This window comes from Garra rufa, chromosome 1, assembly GCF_049309525.1.
Source record: "Garra rufa chromosome 1, GarRuf1.0, whole genome shotgun sequence".
Taxonomy (NCBI): domain Eukaryota; kingdom Metazoa; phylum Chordata; class Actinopteri; order Cypriniformes; family Cyprinidae; genus Garra; species Garra rufa.
The window spans coordinates 5,188,982-5,203,286 of NC_133361.1; the positions used below are offsets into that span (position 1 = coordinate 5,188,982).

Sequence of the window (14,305 nt, forward strand, 5' to 3'; positions counted from 1 at the left end):
ATTAACAGTGAATGTGTGCCATGCCATGAATAAATATAGAGCTGAGTATCATCAGCATAATGATCCTGATGATATCTCCCAAGGGTAACATGTAAAGCGTAAAAAGTAATGGCACTAGTACTGAGCCTTGAGGAACTCCATACTGCACTTGATGGCGGTCAGATAAGTATGATTTACAAAAGATAAATAGAAATGCAAATTTAGACAGTCATTATTTGTTTCTGACTACAAAACAAGCTGCATTTCATTTTTCTCTTTCTGTTTCTATGGGGAAAATGTTGTTTTCAGGGTTGACTGTTCATGGTACCTCTGGTCCTCTGGTTGCTCCTCTGGGATCTTCAGTGGTTTTGCCCTGTTCTGTTGATAACCTTTCATCATTTGAGGGTCTGGAGGTGGAATGGAGAAGAACAGACTTAGAGAAGTTTGTTCATCTGTTTCAAGATGGTGAGAGTCGAGCAGAGTCCCAGCACCAGGATTATCAGGATAGAGCTAAATTCTTTATTGATCAGATTCAACATGGAAACTTCTCTCTCTGGCTGGACAATCTGAGAGCTGAAGACAAGGGACGATACACATGTACAGTTCACAGTCAGCAGGATTCTGGAAAATCTGTGGTTGAAATAAAAGTCAATAAAGTTGGTGAGTATTGACCACTTGAGTTCCTTAATTTTCTCTATGATTTTTACAGAAACGAATTACTGAATGTATATTTCATTAGTTCTTTCAGAGCGTTTGAAAGAATCAGGACCGAGTCGCTCCATTTCTGCATCTGTGGGTGAAGACGTCATTCTGAGCTGCTCTGTAGACTCTCACATCCCACCTGAAGAACTGGACGTTTCATGGAAGAAAACAGATAAAGACAAAGATATTGTGGTTCTGCTCTACCAAGACAATGAAGCTTTTCCAGATTCAGCACATAAGCGATACAGAGACAGAGTTAAGTTCTTCTCTGATGAAACCGCCAAAGGAAACTTCTCTCTCAGACTGAAGAGTGTCAGAACTGAGGATAAAGGAGTTTATATGTGTCAAGTGTTTGCTGGAAAACTTTCAGCCAATACAACTGTAGAACTGGAGCAACTGGGTGAGTCACAAAAAAATTACTAATATTTAAGTGTAATTTAGCAATTCATTCATGGCCAATTGCATGTGACGTTTATTAAAATTTTTATGTTTATTTGTATTGCAATAAATACAACTACCAGTTTTTAGTAGATTAATTAAACATCATTAAAGGCGTCATTGGATGCCCATTTTTCACAAGTTAATATGATTATTTAGGGTCTTAAAGGAACACTTGACTTTTTTTTGGAAATAGGCTAATTTTCCAACTCCCCCAAGTTAATAAGTTGAGTTTTACTGTTTTTAAATCCATTCAGCTGTTCTCCTGTTCTGGCGATATCACTTTTAGCATAGCTTAGCATAAATCAATGAATCCTATTAGACCAGTAGCATCTCGTTCAAAAACGACCAACGAGTTTCCATATTTGTCCTATTTAAAACTTGACTCTTCTGTAGTTATATCGTGTACTAAGACCAGCGGAAAAAGTAAAGCTGCAATTTTCTAGGCTGATAAGATTAGGAACTACGCTCCCATTCCTGTGTGATAGTCAAGGAAGTTTGCTGGTGTAATATGGACGCAGCAGGTGTAGTAATATCACGCAGCACCTGAAATTAGTTCCTAGCTAGGTAACTTACAACGAGGAACACTCCGTGTGCATGCAGTTGGTCACCTTGTGCTGTGTGATATTACTGTGCCTGCAGTTGTGATGTTTACTTTAACAGTGTTTAGCAGCATTTAGCAGCTTTAAGCGGTGAAATTTGCTAACAAGCACACTATTAAGAAGGCCATTTTCAAAGATGCATAAAAACCCTTATCCTCACTTCTGCTGTGGCTGAAGCTGTATCAGGAATGATTTACATGAACAGAGATGCATATGTAGATCGGGAACGGAGATTTCATTTTTTAAAACCAAAAGTAACATTAAACCTCTGTGTCTTCAGTGGCTCAGATGTCAGGAGTAAATGAGGACTGCTATGGTCATTATTACATCCAACAACAGAACACCTCAGTCGCTCAGTTGGAGACATTTTTGTCTTCCTCTGCACCTGACACTCAGCAATACTCTTTTTAATAATTCCTTTTTTACTTATTTCTCAGTAGGCTACTTTTTCAAAACTCTTCACACAATTATCTTCACTAAATTTCAGTTTGGCACAGCAGTTAATTTCACAACCAAATGTACTAAAATAATTAAAACACTTCATTCATGTCTTAAATCAAACCATTCTTCCAAAACTCTAGCAAAGGTTTTTACCCAACAAACACAGCTCATCACTTATAAAACACTAGCAACAGGTAGGATTATACAGCGTTTTGTTTTGTAAAGTGTCTTCAAAAAATAAGAATATATGACAATTGTCAGTATTGTGTTGTGTTTCGGCCTCTAGAGGTCCTCACTGTGCCTTTATGTCTTATCTCTCAAGTAGTGTTTTTAAACCTAAAGGAGATTACTGTCTAATGTGGTTTTGTATTATTTTGGTTTTGAACTTTAGTTTAATTCTGGCTGGTAGGTACAGTTTAGGGGGTGTTTGTGTCTGAGTGAGAAAATAATTCATGTAATTTAAAGGATGTAGGTAGGCTATTAGATGCATTTTGTGCCAAAGCAATTATAAATGAGCCACTGTTTACCCACATAGTCTGCTGTTGTAATTACTGTGTGACGACTTTTGAAACACTGACCCAAGTATTGCAAAATGTATTGCAAAATGAGTCCTAGTGATTATAAAAAAAAAACAAAAAAAAACTCTAAAACCATTTAAGATTATCACTTGGATAAGTGTTCAGCTAAAATGCATTAGCTGTGGTTGTTCTTATTGTTTTGTTTTGAGTATTTATTTTTTAAGCTTTGGAATTAATTTGTGTATTTCTGCATCAATGTGGAAATCACTGTCTTGTTCAAATCATTTTAGTGGTGATTGTGTCTGAGTGAGAAAACAATTGTAATAATGTGTTAAATTGAGATCACACTTGCACATTTTCCTGTGATTGCTTTGTGGATTAAATACATACATAAATACATCAACAATACTCAACGATAACACAAGTTTTTTTATGAAGGTAAAACAAAATTTCCAAACCTACATGGCTATGTGTGGGAAAAAGTGTAAAGCGTCTTACAAAAGAGGACATTGGAAGCAAAAAGGTTGTGTTTTTTTTTTTTTTTTTATTGTACCATAAATAAAATTAAATAGATTAAAAAAGAAAAAACAAGCTAGTGTTAGATGCCTAAAAATGGATATAATACAAAAAGAACAGAGAAGCCTATATATTTGTTTTTTAAGAGGTAGTTTAAGTCTAAAATAAAATAAAAATAAGTCAAATTTTTTATTTTTTTATTTTTTTATGAAGAATAGTATTAGAATAGAGGGTTGTTATGACTCATTTAGGGACCAACATAAGAGCCATTCTAAAACAAACAGAGGCTTTATGTGTGTGCTAGTCTCCGCCCCCATCCAATTAGCAGATGCACTCAGGAAAAAAAAAAAAAAAACAATGAGAGAAAGACTAAACATCAAACAAGCAGCCCACAATACAAACGATACAAAATACACTGTGCAGAATTATTAGGCTGATTATTAGGTTGATATTCTGGTCATACTTTTTTCCAAGCACATTTTACCAATTCCAAACCACATCATTCTTAATAACTACTATTTAGTACATTTTGTATTTAATTATTTATAAGTGATATATAATTGTCCATGAAGGCTGGAAGTGAAAAACTCATATTCAGGTGTGGAGAATTATTAGCCATGTTTTATTTTACAGATAAAATGAGCTGAAAAAAGAGATTTACCTCAGACTGAAAAGTCAAAACTATTAAATGCCCATGAGAAGGATGCAATACTAATGCAATACTAGAATTTGCAAAGTTAAGGCATGACCACCGGACAGAAAAACACTTGTTGGGTCTGCATGGTCAGAAAAAAGGAGGAGAAGAAAATACAGTGGGGCAAAAAAGTATTTAGTCAGCCACCAATTTTGCAAGTTGTCCCACTTAAAAAGATCAGTCAAAGTCAAAGTCAACTTTATTTTCAATTCTGCCACATGTACAGGACATACAGAGAATTGAAATTGCGTTACTCTCAGACCCATGGTGCATAAAAGTAACATTAAATACAAAAAGTAACATTAAATACAAAAGGTAGATTAAAAAAAATATGAATAAATACAATTAAACATATAAATTATAAAAATGAAAATTACAATATACAAGTAAGGGCACATGGTAGAGAGTGCAGATCATGCAAACCTAACAGAGCCTGTAAATGTGTAAAAGTGTCAGAGCAGTCTTTTAACAGTCTTATGAGTGGTGTGAGGTAGTTGGCAGACCAAAGCTGCACAAAGTGACTGATTAATTAATTTAAAAATTAAATTTTGGTTCATGTTCTTTTGGTTCAGTCATGCCCTTATTTGTATATTCCCCTCATCATCCTGTTATCTTGTTTGTAACCATGCCCTGTCTTCTGTGTATTTAAGTCTGTGTCAGTTCACACCCCCAGTGTCCGTCGATAATGTTACATGGTGTTTGCGTATCCTGGTTTGTTTTGGTTATACGTTACTTCTGTTTGTTTGATTCCTTGTTCATCGTTTATTACACAATGTATGTTTGCAGCACACTACTTGACTACCAAAAAATATGGTTATTTCCATCAGTTATGGCCAGTGTTGGGGGTAACAAATTACAAGTAGTGTGAGTTATGTAATCAGATTACTTTTTCCAAGTGACTAGTAAAGTAATCATGCATTACTTTTGAATTGACAAGAAAATATCTTAGTTACTTTTTTCAAATAAGTAACGCTAGTTACTTCGTTTTCCCATTTATTGACTGACAAGTCTCCAGTCCCCATGTTGAGAGAATGTGTGTGCACTTTGTAAACATGATCTTACCTGAGTTTTAGACTAAATGTGAACATGCATTAATTCATCTCACTTGCAAAAAACAGATTCAGTATTCATCAAAATAAAGTAAAACTGTGAAATGAAAACAGAATATGACAATAATCAAATATGTTAAATAACACAAATATCCTTTATGTATTTAATCCCATTCTGTTAACCAATGTCTTTGCTGCTGACCTTCAGTGATCAAATTCAACCATACTAATAAGCACAAATTACTTTAGATAAAATAACATTTGTGTTTCATTGTTTTTTTTTTTTTTTTTTTTTTTTTTTTTTTTTTTTTTTATTGCTGAAGAGTGTTGAACTTTCTTCTTCTGTGTTCTTCTGTAGACTTTACTTTTCCTTCAGCCTGAGGCTTATTCATTTCACTTTTTGGTGTGAAAGGGCTTTTACATTTGCTAAAAACATACCTTTTTATAATTAAAACAAACAAGCAAGCCCTGCCCATATTTAAAAAGTAACGCAAAAGTAACGTAACACATTACTTTCCATAAAAAGTAACTAAGTAACATGATTATTTTTTAGGGAGTAATGCAATGTAATTAATTATAACATTTATTTGAATTAATGCTAGTCTTAAAATAAGCTGTAAACAATAGAAAGCTATGGAATATCCCCTTTTATTTAAGTAAGTGTGTGTTCTGACTTCATCGTATTTTAGGAACAAATGGTTGCAATATATACAAGAAACTTTGTACAATAATAACACTGTCCAATAATTGTCTGTGTTTGACAGGTTTCTCTGTGTTACACATAATTGTGTTGATTCTCTGTATTTCTGCATCTGGATCTGCACTGATGCTCTGTTGTCTGATCTACTGCAGATCTCCTACTAAAGGTAGAAATACTACAGCAAAATATTCAGATTTGTGATTCAGTGGAAAATAGATTTGAACCTAATATATAATAATAATAACAACCGCTATTGCAATAATGTGTGTTTATTAAGTGTGTAAGTCTGGTAAATCAAACAGCTGCTACTTATTTTCCTATATTTACAGTAGAGAAAAACGTCTAGGTTACGAAGGTAACCCTCGTTCCCCGAAGGAGGGAACGGAGACGTTACATTGGGATCTCGCTTGAGAGACCGATCACCTCTGAGCCTTATTAAAAAGGCCAATTGAAAATTGGCGAGTGGACGTGCGCGCCGGCCACGCCCCCGTACATATGGGTATATAAGATGGCTGCGCGCACCACTCAGTCAGGCTTTTGCTGAAGAGCCGGGAGAGCCCAGCGTCAGCGCGACGCCAGGGGCGTGGCAGGGGAATGTAACGTCTCCGTTCCCTCCTTCGGGGAACGAGGGTTACCTTCGTAACCTAGACGTTACCCCTTCAGTCGAATCACTTCGACGTTACATTGGGAACTAGACCCATGGAAAAGGCCACGACCCTGACGCCGCGTTACGCACAACGCCACGTGCCGGCAGGTCTTCCCAGACGTGTCCGCAGGCGGTCATTGAACGTAACCTTCCCAACGCCCCGAGGCCCCCTTTTTATAAGGGGGCCTGCAGGGATGCCAGATGTACTGAAGCATGGGTTGGGGGGGCGGAGCACATGCAATTTGTGCATGTGGAAATGAGAATAATTCAATATATCCATAAGATTTCTTAGGGATACACGAGGGAAACAGCGGTCTCCTCCGCTGGAAAATATTGAAAAGTATAGCCACAACCTGCGGGGCGAAGGAGACCCAGGCAGGATCACAGCCAAGGACTACTCCGCATCTAGCCCTGACTGCGGGGCATGGAGGACCCAGGTTCGCCGGAGGGAACATTCTGGGAGATAGCGCACGGATCCACGTGGGAATGGCGCAGCAAGCCGACACCAGCCGTCCCCCCGCTCGCCTGAAGTCTTATGTTAAGACACGGGAGGAACGGCCTCTGCGCGGAGGTTGAAGAACCTAGCGAAGGTATTAGGTGTCGCCCAGCCCGCAGCTCTATAGATATCTGCTAGTGAGGCGCCATGAGCCAACGCATAGGATGAAGCAGCACTCTTAATGGAGTGGGCATGAACACCTAAGGGGCATGGCTCTCCCAGATATAGATAAGAGAGGGAGAGGCATCTACCACCCAATGAGCCACCTCAGTTTGGGGACAGCATTCCCTTTCTGCTGAACCCCAAGCAGATAAGCTGCTAGGTGCGTCTGAAGTGCCGAGCGAATTCATTTTCACATAGACACAACATCGCAAGGCTGGGTCTGCCTCCTCCAGGGCAGAGCTTGCAGGTTCACCACCTGACCGCGGAAAAGCGTGGTGGGGAACCTTGGGCACAATAGCCGGGCCGGGGTCTCAGGTAGTAACGTGAGAGTCGCCGGGCCCGAACTTCTTGACACACTTTGCTGGCAAGGAAAGCTTGTAGGTCTCCAACCCACTTAATAGGAGCCGGGGCAGTCAGGAGCGCTGTCTTAATGACAGGACTCGACTGAGGCCCACTGAGCACCTCTGGGGAACCTTTGCTCGTTCAATGGGAGCCAGGGCAGTCAGGAGCGTTTTTCTCGCTCGACTGAGGCCCGAGGCTCCAAGGGAGCGCCCCGCGGCCTGAGAAGGCGACGGGGAAGCTTCCCTACAGAGAAGTTTGTAGGTCTCCTTACCCTCTTGATGGAGGCCAGGGCAATCAGGAGCGCTGTCTAAATGACAGGAATTCTAGCTCGACTGAGGCCAGGGGCTCAAATGAAGCGCCCCGCGGGCCCGAAGGGCGACGGGGGGGTCCCAAGAGGGTATGAGGCGCGGTCTGGCACCTCTGAGGGACCTCACGACCAGTGGGTGCTTACCTATTTTGCTTCATCTACTGCATGTGATATGCGGCTAAGCGGCGGCATATATTCCGAGAGTCGAGGGGACAGCCTGCGCCCCAACTCTCCTGCAGGAAAGGAAGCACTACTGCAATCGTGTATCTCTGTGCCTCTCAGCGAGAGGAATGCCAGCGATAGACCTCATCTCAGTGCGTGAGCCAGCCTTTGCCAAGGGAGCCCAGTACCGAGTGATAGTTTGTATCACGGCCTGTGGAAGGCCGGAGAGATCTATGGTGTCAAGCCGTGCCCTTACAGGGAGGGACTGCCGCGAGGGGAAGGTTACTAAGACCTAAGTCCGGGTGGGCCGTCCTTGCAGCACAACCTCCAGACTTACTCCTCGTCCTCCCTGGACTCGCACAGAGTCTGCGCAAGGAGGCTCACTGGGGAAGGGCGTACTTGGGCCCCGGAGGTCAGCTATGTGCCAGAGTTACTCTGGCAATGGGAGGAATCGGGAGGGCGAGCGGATGTGGCTGGGCCTGCCGATATAACTCCAACTAGCTGCGTCACGGGGTGGAGTCGCCATTCTGCAGGTGGGTGGACTGCCGTGGGAACCGGGGGGCTGCACGGTTGAGTTTCCCTGCTTTAAATGAATGGCAAGTAGCAAAATCTGCCACGTTGGACTCCATGGGAGCAGATGGGAGGAGCTGTAAGCCTCTGTTGTACATGGCAACCCAACCCGTGGTAAGCCACGGGCTGACTTGTCGGCAATACTGCGGGAAAACGCCAGTCCGGAGAGAGCCGAGATGCCATGCCCATCATAGGACTCGATCGTGCTGCAGCGGTCTCACATGAAACAGCTTAACGGCAAGCGGCTAGAGCTGACATGTGCCCCAGGAGCCTCTGATTTGAGGGGACCGCTGAATAGTTCCTGATTAGCTCAGAGACTACAGCACCAACTGCGCGCTCTTGGTAGCAAGGCGGGCCGTCTTGTGGACCGAGTCGGGCTCCCGACCGAGGAAAGGGATTCCCTCGGTTGGCCTGAAGGACCAGATGGCGGGGGTGGCGAGGCACCAGGTCCCTGTATTCGCACAACGGAACTCACGAGTGGGCTGGTAAGCACCAGTCGAAGAGACGGTTGAAGATGCGAGTACCTGTCTGCCGAAGAGGGGACAGGGGAGCTCCTATGGCCTAAAGAAGGCAGGAAGGAGAGGGACTAGCCAAGTGGAAGCACCTCGCGCTGAGCGCTCGACCCCCGGGGCAGACCGCCGGAGGGGTGTGCACCGGGGAAAGATCGAGACGCGACAGCGGGTGCCCTTCAGGCAGATGGCTGCAACCCAGCCCTGGAGACGGAAACATACTTGTATGTGCGTCGTCGTGAGCATGTGTGCCGACAGCCTAAGAAGGGATCGGAACAGAGCTCCATCCAGGGCGGATGTTAACCCACCACTCTAACTGGACACGTGAAGTCAGGACTCTTATCAAACCCCGACCTCGTCCCGGCCGGAGAGACAGGCTGGATCGCGTCCTTCGCCAGTAGGAACGCGACCTCCGCAGGCAGAACAGAGGCACGCCTGTTTCCGAATAAAGAATGTAAGGGGTACCTGTGAGTCTGGGCGGACGCCTGGAGCCGGGCCGTACCGTCCGTATCAACCAGTGTAGTGGTATCAAGGGAACGTTGACCGGCGTGACCGTGGTGGGGCAGCCTGGGGAAAGACAGGGAAGGAGACAAAACCCAGAAGGATAAACGTCCTGGAGAAGTGTCTAACTGCGCTAAGCAGTGCTTACCTACTTCCCTGGTTCCCGCGCTGGCGACATCCGGTCCCGAGTCTGGTTCCGAGGAGTGGAAGTGCTGCTCAGGAAGGAAACTCGGGGCCGGGGCCCCAGAGGTGAGAAAGCTGGGTCTTTCTGTGATTTCAAATGACCGGCTAAGTCCCGCTTCCAGCGGGAGTGCCGACAGAGTAGCTCTCTCCACCTCCGGGGGTGCTCGCATCAGGGACGCTTCGAAGCTCGCCTGCGAGGGTCTTCCGTCGCAGGACCCTGAGAGGCGAGCGGCGTCCCTCTCCCACGGGCGGCTCGACGTCGGCTGCGAGCCTGGATCGTGTGGCTCAGCAGGGGACGGAGCTGCGGGGGGACGCCCTCGGCGACGGGCAGGCGGAGGCGGGGGCCCAGGCGGCGGAATGGTAACTTCGCGGCGGGGCAGGATATGTTGGACGGCCTCCGTCTGCCTCTGGACCGTTGGAGCGCCAGAGGAGACGCCCAGCCCGAACGACGGGGAGGCGTACTGCTCTGGCAACTCGACGGGGTATGCTGATGGGCGGAGGATCGCAGGCTTTTGGGGGCCGGCGATACGTTCGACGCCGCTGAGCAAAAACCCTTCACGGTGTCGCCGAATAGGCCGCTCTGGGGAATGGGAGAGTCGAGAAAGCGAACTTTGTCGGCCTCTGCCATCCGGGCCAGAGTCAGCCATAGGTGGCGTTCCTGGACCACGCAGGTGGACATCACCTGACCAAGGGGACACGCCGCGACCTAGTGGCCCGAAGGGCGAAGTCAGTGGCGGCGCGGAGTTCTTCAAGTACCCCCTGGTCAGGACCACTCTCGTGCAGGCCTTAAGGTGCCTGCACCTGGCACTTTTGCAGTGTTGCAATGGCCTGCAGGGCGGGGCAGCGTGTCGGGGGGCGCAGAAAAGGCCCAGCCGATGAGGGCGGAAGAAATTTCACATGCCCTAAAAGGGAGACGCGGAGGGCCCCACCAGGCGGCCGCGCCCGCGGGCAAAGGTGCACCGCGATGGCGCGCCCGACCTGGGGGACCGCCACGTACCCCTTGGCTGCCCCGCCATGGAGAGTGGCGAGGGGAGAGGAGCTGGAGTGCGCTTCAAATTAATAGGGCGCCATCGATTTTGTCAGCTCCTCATTGCACATCCGGTCAGAACGGGACCGGGGGGAGCGCGGCGCTGCCGCCGGTGCCCCCCCCAGGAACCAGTCGTCCAGCCTAGAAGGATCGGCCGGAGGCCCCTGAGGAACCCTCAAACCGATCCCCCCCGGCTGCCCGGAAAAGCATAGCCGACAGTTCGACATCAACCTCCGGGGGGGCAGCGACCACGGGTGGGCGCCGCGCCGCGGGAAGAGATGTGTCACCGTCTGACTCTCCCTCTGATGCTGTGACAGACATCTCATCCTCTGCAGGAGCACCGAAGGAGACGCTCAGCCCGCCAGGCGGGGAAGCGTCTGCTGCGGAAACTCAACGGGACCGCGCTGAGATAGAGAGGTCCGCAGGGCTTTTTGAGCCGGCGGAACGCTGTCTATCGTAAATTGAATGTCCCCCCCCGCGCCCCACCGCGGTGGCCGAAGAGCATAGGCGGCTCAACGGCTGACCACGGGAGGGAGGCGGGGGGAGCCAGCTCGCGAACGAGCGGCAGGACTTCAGCGTGGTCATGGTCATGCTTTCACCGCATGGACCATTCATGAGCACCACCTCAGCGTGCTCAAAGCCTAAACACGTGAGGCAGCGCTCATGTCCGTTCGCTGAGGAGAGGAAACTACCACATCCAGAAACGCACGGCCGAAAAGACATCCTGAAAAGGACGTCTAAAACGGCCGCTAGAAATTGCTCTTTTGTGATCCCGGTTTGCCCAGGGAGGGGCCGCGGGGCAATGCACTCGCCGGCGCTGCTCGCTGGAATGCAAAAAGGCTTTATATGGCCGTGAAAACGGCCGCCCGCGGGACCGCGCTGACGGCTGCCAAACAATGCTCTTTCTGTGAAACACTCTTTTAGTTATGGCAGCGCAGCAGCAGGAGGGAGCATGAACTCTGAAGAACTCTTCTCGGCTGTTTAGAGGCTCGACACATCGGCTCTGAAAGCAAAAGTCTGACTGAGTGGTGCGCGCAGCCATCTTATATACCCGTATGTACGGGGGCGTGGCCGGCGCGCACGTCCACTCGCCAATTTTCAATTGGCCTTTTTAATAAGGCTCAGAGGTGATCGGTCTCTCAAGCGAGATCCCAATGTAACGTCGAAGTGATTCGACTGAAGGGGTAACTCAAGAAGTCAAAGGTTTGTTAGTGTGATATAAGATGAGTTTAATTAATTTCAGTTATCATTAGTTCATAATATTTTGACAAGAAAAACACTGATATGAGAGTTATAAAACATGAAATACATTTTCTGGTAGTAGTATTGGTGTTACATTTATATCATTGAATTTAGAACATGCTAAAGCTTTGTGTTACTATAACTCTTCTAAACTCTTCTATCCTTAATCAGTAGTTTAGTTATTTATAATATTACATTTGTGTTTTCAACACAGTTTTGAGTTTGATTCATTAAGTTATAAATGTAATTGTCAAAAAGAAAAAAAAGATGTGTGTTTTAAATGACTGATAATGATCATTTAAATAATTATTATATATTTTATTAAAATGTAATTCACTATTTAACTGAACAGGAGTTATTTTGTATTTTCTCTGTAGACACAGTATTCCGTCTTCATTTGGTTTTCGTCTTCTGTCCAAATATTCTGATGTTTCTTGCTTTTGTCCTCTGGGGTGTTTCTGAAGGTCAGTGTTTCACTACTGATTCATTATCAAGATATTAATGTATCATTCAAATATTTGTTTAGATAATCAGTAATATCTGGTGTTTGTTTCAGGATCTCTGTTTGAGACGGTCTCTTGTTGTGCTCTTTATTTTCTGAGGCCTCTCATGTTGCTCTGGACGGCTCCGTATGTTGACGAGTTCACAGGTGTGGTTCATTATTGCCAGTTTAATAGAGAAAATATGCGTCGTGAATTATAATATCCAGATTATTTTCACATTAACTAAATAATCTATCAGTACATATTATTTTACATTAGAAAGGTGTTTGTGTTTCATTGTGTTGGTGTTGTAAGTAATATTGTGGATGTAATTACTTCATTTTTTTCTTTCTTTTTTTTTACAGGGAATATTAAAACATGGATTAAACGTTACAGTTTCAAAACAGAGTATATTGTTTTTTCAGCTGTTTTTTATTCAGGTAAATAAATTCAAATATAAATCAACAGTTATTATCATGAACACATGCACATTAACACTTGGACAATAATTACATCTAAACTAAGTAATATTCTCAATATCCTGCAGGAAATCTTGAAAACATTTTCATTCTATGCATATTCAGTGCCAAATCTATGTGTGCCTGAACACATATTGTTACTCTTAGCATATACACAATTATGAAAAAAAAGAAAGAAAAAAAAAATACATTAATTGTTACACAAAACATCATGCTGCTAGCTACTTCTACATCACACCTCTAGATGTTTTGGAGTCACATAATCAGCACAAAGGTCACAGGGTCAGGACCAGACAGAAACAGCTCAAATAATGTTGTATAATGTTGCATCTGTTCAGTGAGAAGAGTTTTTGTATAATTCCTTTGATCTGTATTTACATTTTGTTCTTCTGTTTTAGTAATTGGTGTTGTTTTATCTCTTCCTTTATTCTAGTTCTGTTTAAATCTGCCTGGGACAAAAGTCTGAGTTATGGCAGATTTGAAGGCATCATGATTATAGTCCTCTTTGTGATAATGTTTCTGTTCAACCTCTTCTATATTATTTTCTGTAAGTATTTTTTTTCTGTCAAGATTCAGTGAGATGTACATGCTGTGAAATTATGATTGACCAGACTAATGATAAATATAAAAAAAAAAAAACATTATGATTTGACGGATGCCAAATCTTTTCAATCTTAATAACTGATCTCTGGATAATTTGGTTCTTCAAACAAGTTTGCAAATTTGATTAAAATATCTTAAATTGTCTGATATTACTTTGTGTTGTCATGCTCATTAGAAAGGGCAGATATATTATTAATCAAAACCATGATCAGCAATTAAGCGTTTGGCTAGCGGTGAAACAGCAACATAATGACATCATATCATTTAGATCAAGGAAACAGCCTAACGAGTGAAATAACATGAAAGTTGATATACAAAGTTTAAACATTTTTAAGTGAGTCCAATGTATTTTTTACCAGTTCTAATATTTGTACACACTCTCTTTATCGCTGATAAAATTATTGTAATTAGCAATCAATTTAATTTTAAAGCAGATTTGTTATACATTACAGCATTAAAGTTTCTCAATCCATAAGAACCATCTTAAGACATAACTGACTGTGTTTAGATTACTTGTGCATCAAAAAAAAAAAAATATTTTGAGATTTGAGAAGTGATTAATTAACATATATGACTAAGTTCAACTGAAAATGTATGTCTAAAATGCACATAAATTGATGTTGTTAAACTACACACACTGAGTAAATACTGCTTTTGTAATCTTGCCCTCCTCAAACAGCACAAGACAGATCACAATAGTCAGTAGTCTGAAAGGTTAATTTGTTTTCCTGCAATTATATTATTTCCATCATATCATATAAGTTTGGCTGGGGTTCCCTTCCGGGAACTCAACACTGCGTCCTGAAACGCTATGGGGAACGCCATTGGCGAGCTTTTGTCATTCAGCGAGAGCGCTCTATGTCTTTGTGTCTGTCCACATACTGCTGTACAAACTTTTCTGTGCCAGTTTGCACAACTTTTATTTGAGCAGTATGCCATCGAGATCTTTCAAAAG

At 43.9% G+C, this 14,305-nt stretch overlaps 1 protein-coding gene across 1 annotated transcript in view; it reads left to right on the forward strand.

Annotated features, from left to right (window-relative positions):
- Positions 1-275: 275 nt before the first annotated feature.
- LOC141333807 (junctional adhesion molecule-like) overlaps positions 276-14,305 on the forward strand; it is a 29,192-nt gene continuing 15,162 nt past the window's right edge. Inside the window, exons 1-4 of the mRNA XM_073838985.1 lie at positions 276-639; positions 728-1,081; positions 5,704-5,806; positions 5,842-5,902. Coding sequence (XP_073695086.1) covers positions 276-639; positions 728-1,081; positions 5,704-5,806; positions 5,842-5,902 — 882 coding nt within the window. The remainder of the gene's footprint in view (positions 640-727; positions 1,082-5,703; positions 5,807-5,841; positions 5,903-14,305) is intronic.